Here is an 8074-nt window from a genome sequence, read left to right on the forward strand (position 1 = left end):
ACAAAAAAAAAAACAACAAAAAAAAACCAACCCAAAAAACAAAACAAAAAAACAAAACCAAAAACAACAAAAAAGCCAAAACCAAAGAATATGGAAATCTAGGTTAAACAAACACATGGGTGGTTCATATTCATCCTGTGCCCCCCTACATGCTATGTCATATGAAAGGTGTCAGTTAGCATTCATCTGCAAGGTCTTGGCTGGCCGTTACATTGGTGACCTCCAATAAACTAATCTTTCAGTATCCATAGGACTACCCACTCTCACTCTGGGCTTGGACATATGACTGGCTTTGAGCAATTTGGAAATCAGAGCTTGATGAGCACTTGCTGACGACTCTTGTCCTTTTTCAAGCCACCCTTCAGAAGCTTGAAAAGCCCCAGAGGATGAGATATCATTTTGAAGGTGTTCCTAGCTGATTACAGCCCCATGTGTAATTTCAACTTACATATCACATTGGTCCAGATGAGCTTGGTTTATTTACGTAATTGTATAAAATAATAAACCATTGTTATTCTAAGCCACCATGCCTTGGGATGGATGGTTATGTTGCAATAGGTAAATGAAACAAAAGTTTTTTTTTTTTTTTTTTTTTTTTTTTGAGACAGGGTTTCTCTGTATAGCTCTCGCTACCAGGCTGGCCTCTGCCTCTGCCTCCCAAGTGCTGGAATCAAAGGCATGAGCCACCACCGCCCAGCAACAAAGGTCATTTAACCTAACCTCCTCATTACACTTCTGACTGTCCAGAAAGGGAAGAGAGTTTGGGGAAATCTAGACAGAAAAATATTGGCATTAACTCTAATTCTGGGCTTTCCCCAGTTGCTTTTTAAAAAATCTCTTGGTGAAAACCACCACATAAAGATTCTAAAGTTTTAAACTCTAACTGCAGGGACTGTATACTGTGGTTTGGATGTATACAGATTACTGTAATGCCTTGCTCTTTGGGGATGGGAAGAGTTCTAAGTTATCCACTCTACAGGAGCAAAGAATTGAAACATACTTGAGAAGCAGGAAAGCAGGCACTGCTACTCTGAAGTGGGCCGAGTACAATGAACCAGGCCCTCGAGGTACTTGATAATACCCAGAGCCTGGCTCTTACTGCCAGGTCTCCTATAAAACATAAACAGCCTCACAGACCATCAACATTACACAAGGCCATTCTGTGGCCTTATCTTATGGATCAAGACAAAACCAAGACCACTTCATAATCATTTGTGAACACAGATAAAACATGTTGTCTAAGCCCCTGACAAAGAGCTACAAGACTAAACACTTGAATCTGGCTGACATGAGAGGCTGTCAGCAATTACTGGATTAGTTTCAATCTAATATAACTTCCCATAGATAAGACTTCAGTGTCCAATCTTATTACTCGCACTTCCTGGCAGTATCTGCTCCAGAGCCCCTTCACATCCTTTTCTACATTACCTAAGGTCTCCCACTGAGACGTCCGTGATTCATCATGGTGTATGTTCTCTTCTGCTTCAACTAGAAATAAACCCACCTTGTTCAACTATAAGCATGTTCCTGGGGGCTTTTGGTTCGAGGGTACTGACAGACTTGGAGGTTACCAGGAGTTAGAGGGAGACTTCACTGGAAGTCTCTAGATGTGTTTCTTTATAGCATTTCTAACTCTTAGTTAATGTCTGCTATCTTCCCATTAGAAATAAGCGTCACAAGAACAGAGGTCTCTCCTGTCATTCCCAGTGCTTAGGGCAGTCCTAGCAGAAACTGAATGCTTAAAAATAAACAGCTCAGCTCCTCCCTGTCAGTGTAGCAGATCTCCATACACTTGTTTCCCCACTCAGTCTCCAAACTCTTAGATGCCCATGTTCCCTTGGTTGTGTCCTCAGGCTCGCCGGCCCCCTCCCACACGTCCTAGTGCAACCTGGGACCCACCTGTCTCCACCATCTGTCCCTACTAAATGCTACAGACACAGAGCGGACACGCTGCCACCTAGTCGCCCAGCGGGCACCGCAGACACCTACTGCGCATGTGCGGAAATCGGTCGCACCGCAAAGATCTCAGACAAGTGAGGAGTTGCCTCGGAGTTTCCGTCCGGGTCCGGGAAGCCACCGGCTGCCAGGAAGTCAGGAACGACCAACCGGAAGGAGACCTCGCGCGCGAGGATTTCTGGGACAAGTAGTCGCAGCGCTCGCGAGGCCCTGTCCCTGGCAAGCCCTAGATACTCCAGGTCTGCACGTCCCGCACTTCCAGCCCTGCGCTTTCCTGGGTACTCTCTCCGGTGGCGGAACCCTGGCTGATTGGACGGAGCGGCTTCTTGCTCCCACAAAGCTGCGAGAGCCGCCACGGCTGCCGGGAGTTGTAGTCTTCGCTGTGCGTCCTGCGTCCGCCGAGAGGGAGGGCGGAGCTGCCGGCGGCCCGGGCGGGCTGGCAGCTAGAGTGGGTGCTAGAGCAGCCTCCACCGCCGCCGCTGCCACTGCCTCCTCCGCCCGGGCCGTTCGCTGCTGAGCGGAGAGAGCGAGGCGGGGCCGCCGGGGCCGCCATGGAGCCCGACTCGGTGATTGAAGACAAGACCATCGAGCTCATGGTGAGTGCGGCCCGCTGGCCTTCAGTTCTTCCGGCCGGCCAGCCGGCGGCCCGGGGGCCTGCCCACCTCGGCGTCCGCGCCAGGCCAGCCCTCGTTCCCCGCCGCCTGGGCCCGGCCGGCCCCCTGCTATGGCTAGTTGCTGACGCCTCACGCTCTTGGGCCGGCTCGGCCTCCATTCCCCGCGGTCCCCCCAACCCCCTCCTTGCCGGGCTCCGGCCGGTCTCGGGCGCCCCTGCCTCGCTCCTGCCGGAGCCACTGCTCACTCTTGCCCTTCCTTCACACTCTCTTTTTAGAAGGGGATTTCTTTTTCCCTTCCCTGGATTCCTCTGGCCAGGCCTGCATCGCGCTTCCCAGCCCCGCTCAAGCCGAGGGTGATGGTGGTGGGAGGGAGTCCGAGACCAGTTGGAGCCGCTTCGGCCTCCGTAACCTAGGCGCGGGGGTGGGGTGGGGTGGGGGTGGGTCTCAGCACCCTCGCCCCAAGCTACCGCTGTGTGGATGCCAGGATAGGCCCCTCTGGACTGGGATATTGGGGGTGCCTACGAGTCTGAGGCTGTTCGGGATAAGGGGCCTATTTTCCGGGCTCCTGCGGTGTCAGGCTTCTTGGACAAAGGGTTTCCTACCCTGCCGTGAAGGATGTTTGTATAACAAGGCCCTAGGTACTCTGAATTCCATCCCCCAGGAAAGGGAAACCATAACTTTATCATTTGGGGAATGAGGGGTAGGGTGGGGAGAAGATGTCGCTCTCATCACTGTCACCCTCTCTTTTAATAATAAAAAGTGAAAGGGGGGTTCTTGGCCCACGGAGAAGCAGCGATCCCTTTACTGTTAGAAACCACTGGTAGCCAGGCTGGTCAGGTCTCTCCGGACACCCCTAACCCATTTTTGACCTCAGACTTGGTGCTAGGGAGGTTTTTAGAAACAGGACTCTGAGTCTGGGAAAGTGAAGAATTTGCTCTTTGGTGGAAGAAATAAAGTATGGCTGATATTACCTGCCAGTTTGAATATGAGGGAAATCAAGCGGGGCCCAGGCGAGTTGGGGAGAAAATCAGCCTCTGCAAATGAACATACAAAGGGCTTCTTCCTGTGAAAAGTGTGACAGTTTCCCCGTATTTCTACTAACACAGTAACAACTAGTATCTGCTCCACAATGTTGAGAAAAGGTGAAAGATCTACGGAGCTGACGCGAGATGTTTTTCTCGGCAGAGTTTCACCAGTGTGAATCGCTTATTAAGTCAGTGATTCCACTGGGTAGGGTTGGTGACATCAGAGCCACTTCCCCCATTTAATGCTATAAATAATAAATGGTGATACTGAAAGTCTGTTGGATAGCCTCATGGTTTCTGTGGATGATGTTATCTAGGGAGCTGAGGTACATGTTTTAAAATGGAAGTATAGTAGCATAAATACAGAGTCTCATGTCTGCTGGACTCTATACAGTGTGCAGAACTGGATTGTTGAAGATTAAACCTGGAAGTTTCTGGTGTGTGTGTGTGTGTGTTTTCAAAGGGATTCTGTCACTTTATCTGCAGGTTCTGAGGACTTTTTTCCTTTTTCAGCATTGAATTGTTGGTTATAACAGTTTGGGGAACTTTCATAGTGGGTTATTTTGACAAAATGTCTTTAAAAAGTTGTTATTTATGTATTATTGTGAATTCATACATGCACTACAGTGGGCATGTGAAAGTCAGAGGACAACTTTGTAAAGTTTCTTTCCTGCTTTTACCTGGGTTCTGGAACTTGAACTCATTTTGTTCGGCATGTATGATCAAGTGCCTTTGGCTGAGCCATCTTAATGACCTCTTATTTTGGCAAAGTGTCTTCATACATGTTCCTCCTCCTCCTCCTTCTTCTTCTTCTTCTTCTTTTTTTTTTTTTTTTTTTTTGTTTTTCAAGACAAGGTTTCTCTGGCTCACTCTGTAGATTAGACTGGCCTCAAACTCAAAAATCCGCCTGCCTCTGCCTCCTAGGTGCTGGGATTAAAGACGTGTGCCACCACAGCCTGGCCATGCTCCATCTTCTTAAAGATAAACAGTATATCTGCTTTCATAGTGACCAGTGCTTCATACTGAAACACATTCACTTAAAACAACCAAAAGGTCTTCTTTTTCAAAAAAGTTAGAAGAGATACAGTGTAACTAACCCCAGGCATGGCCTTCTAGCAGATGACTAAAGAAACACTCTGGCCCACATTTACTGGTTTTCTAAGCTTATAACTAAAAAAGTTTTGTTTTGAGTGCTGGGATGTACTTCAGTGGTAGAGCACATGCTTAGTGTCCATAAAATCCTGATGGGTGTTTAGACTTTGTGTGATAATATTTGCCACTAAACTGAAGTGATGTCACCTAATGAAGACATAAAAGGATTCAATGTAGGATTCTAAGAAATGTAATTTAAAAAATGTGCCAAGCATAGTGGCACATGCTTTGTTTTTTGTTTTTGTTTGTTTGTTTTGTTTTTTCGAGACAGGGTTTCTCTGTGTAGCCTTGGCTGTCCTGGAACTTACTCAGTAGACCAGGCTGGCCTCAAACTCAGAAATCCACCTGCCTCTGCCTCCCAGGTGCTGGGATTAAAGGTGTGCGGTGGGGCATGTTTTTAATCCCAGTACTCAGGAAGTAGAGACCGGTGAATCTCTGTGAGTTCAAGGTCAGCCTGGTCTACCAAGTGAGTTCCAGGACAGCCAGGGCTCATAGAGAAGCCTTGTAAACAAAAACCTAAACAAACAAAAAATTGTAGTGATAAGGCATGCACTGCTAGATCCGGTTTACTGTGTCTATGCATATGCAGTGTTACTTGAGTCATTTATAAGGTATGTAGCTACAGTTTTTCCAAATCATTGATACCTGTTTTTCATTATGATTGGTTTCAGTTATAATCATCATACCCTATTGTGTTATATTTTAAAATATTCCTTTGAAAATGACTTCATATTGGTTGTGGAATACCAATAGTGGAGACTACACACCTATTTAGTATAGTATACACTTTGCTTCTGTCCCTAGCTATCATAGGGGATAGTCGAAGGAGAAAGGTGGTGACAGCAGAAGAGTGAAGTTTCAAAACCCAGTTGTCACCTTGGTGACTACTTGAGGCCTACCTAAGTGTTTCTGTCCTAGCATTCTGTGTGTAGGACTGACCTTAACAGAAACCTTCCATAGACTCTCCGTCTCCCCACTTTTCCTTTTTCTCCTTTGTCCTTCTTTACTCCTCCCTCTTATCAGTCTCTATCCTCTCTCTATTCATAACACATTCTCTCTTTCTCTAGCTCCCTGTCCTCTTTCAGGGCCTTGTAGCCCAGGATGGCCTAGAGCTTTGTAGCTGAGGCTGGCCTTGAACTCCCAACTTTTGCCACCATACTCAGCAAGGTAGTAAATGAACTCTTGAAAGAGACAATGACTTTATAGTTGCTGATAGTGAATAATTTAATTGTCTTGTGGCTTTTGTGGCTTTACTGGCCTAGTGCCGAGCCAACTTTATGGATTTGTTTTCTAAACTTCCCTATAACAATCAACTTTCTTATGAGTGAGATAGAACAACAGTGATCCATTTTGGAAATATTCAGAGCTTACCAGGCTGTGTGTCTGGTTTGGTGGATTTCAGTGGAAAGAATGCAAACTGCATTATGCATCACATTGAGTTGGGAGCACGAGTTGATGTACAGGCATTCCTTAGGAAGCTGCAGATTGACAGACAGGTGGGTGGTCCTCTCATGAAATGACAGCAAAAAGCTGCAACAGTTTAAGGACACAGGCTAACAGACAAAGGTGCTAGCTACCAAGCCTAACTACTAGGTTTCATTCACATAGAGGAAGAAGAGAAGAAATCTCTGGAAAGCCACCCCCATCCCAGTAAATGTAATTTTAAAGAAGTTTAAGGATGATAAGTCTGCCTCATGAACATGAGCAAAACTTGCCTATTTACACTTCTACTGAGTTACTGGCTGTTGAAACATTCCCCTCTGCTAAGAGACCTTAAGTGAGTCACTTCCTTTTTGCTTTCAGCTCCTAAGTGGATGAAGTAATAAAGACTAAATATAAGAAGGTGCAGTCTAAATGCTATTTTTAGAACTAAAGAAGTATAGGCAGGCTGCAAAACTAGGGAGAGGAAAGAAACTTCAGGTAAATTATTGTTTGTCTTTCTCTTTTCTTTGTGGTTCAGTTTTTTCCGCTCCCTTCCTGTCTTTGGCTTTGTGAGGCAGGTGGGATTGTTTAGTGAGTCTCCAGACATTGGGCGTCTGCACTCACCCCTCACTGCTATCAGGTGGTGGTGTTAGCTCACCACATGTGCAGAAATGGATGCGGGTTTGAGCAGGGCCCAGATGAAATAAACCCCACAAAGTGTTTTTAGACTCTGACCTAGAGAGGCTGTGGCTCAAATACATAATCTGCCTGAGAATTTGTAATAGGCTGAATGTCTGTCAGATTTGACAAGGATGGCCCTGACTGCTGTAGTCTGTCCTTTAAGTAGAGAGCTAGCTCAGGATACTCCCTAGGCCACTGGTACAGAATCCTAGACCCACATACATGTGTTTTTTGGGTAGTGCTGTTGGAGATGCGAATTTTAGAACCATTTGAAAGGACTCTAGGGTCCTGGGGAGGACTTGTCTCCAGGCCTGCTGACTCTACTTTCCACCCCTCTTCCAGTTCGTCTCCCTCCTGCCACTGTCTTGCCCTCTTTGAACCTGCCTCTCTGCCCTTTCTTCCTGCTCTTTTTTCTGTGTTCCACCGAGATTGGGGGACCATGGTCCTGCATGCTCTTGTCAGCACTGGTCTAAACTGCCTTGACAAGTACGTTTATTGAAGCCTGCTGTTTACTAAAGGTTTCCATCCTTCTCTTCTACATATGCCGATGAATCTCTGTAAGCCCAAGAAATATAATGGAGGCCACCCTTTGAAGTCAGTTTGTGTGGTAGTGGTGGTAGATAACATCTTGGTTAGTTGCATAGCACTACCTCTGTGGAGTAATCCTTAAATGAATCCTGACATTTGAATCATCTGGTGGTACTTAGCATAGTCTGTGGTTATACTGTAGTTCCCTGTTTGTGTCCCCATTAAATGATAAGATCTTCATAGGAGATGAGACCTTCTTCCCTTCCACAGCTCCTTCATTCACATACACAGTGTGCTTTTGTAATAGTTGTTCATTTAGTAGTGGACTACTTTCTGTATCTTGATTTTTCGAGACAGGGTTTCCTCTGTGTAGCCCTGGCTACACACTGTAGACTCACTGTAGGCTCACTCTGTAGACCAGGCTGGCCTTGAACTCAGAAGAACTCTGCCTGCCTCTGCCTCCCAAGTGCTGGGATTAAAGGTGCGCACCACCACCGCTCTGCTTTGGTCATCTTTATGTCTTCGAAACATCACCTGTTTTTTTCTTTTTAAATTAATTTTATTTATTTATTTATTTATTTATTTATTTATTTATTTTGCATGAGTACTTTGGTACTGAGCCATCTCTCCAGCCCACATCACCTCTTTCTTTTATTCTTTCTTTCTTTTTTTTTCTTTTTTTTTTCCCCCAAGACA

The 8074-nt window shown here is 46.0% G+C and overlaps 1 protein-coding gene across 8 annotated transcripts in view; it reads left to right on the forward strand.

The window, feature by feature from the left end:
- Positions 1-2143: 2143 nt before the first annotated feature.
- Positions 2144-8074, forward strand: part of Fbxw11 (F-box and WD repeat domain containing 11) — a 99437-nt gene continuing 93506 nt past the window's right edge. For 4 of the 8 annotated variants that reach the window (XM_031354421.1, XM_031354426.1, XM_031354425.1 and 1 more), the window contains exon 1: positions 2181-2552. In XM_031354421.1, coding sequence (XP_031210281.1) covers positions 2508-2552 — 45 coding nt within the window. In that variant the 5' untranslated portion in view covers positions 2181-2507. Of the gene's footprint in view, positions 2553-8074 lie in introns of all 8 variants that reach the window. The other 4 variants (XM_031354422.1, XM_031354424.1, XM_031354427.1 and 1 more) reach the window with 2 other exon arrangements.

Source organism: Mastomys coucha, unplaced genomic scaffold (genome assembly GCF_008632895.1).
Source record: "Mastomys coucha isolate ucsf_1 unplaced genomic scaffold, UCSF_Mcou_1 pScaffold5, whole genome shotgun sequence".
NCBI lineage: Eukaryota > Metazoa > Chordata > Mammalia > Rodentia > Muridae > Mastomys > Mastomys coucha.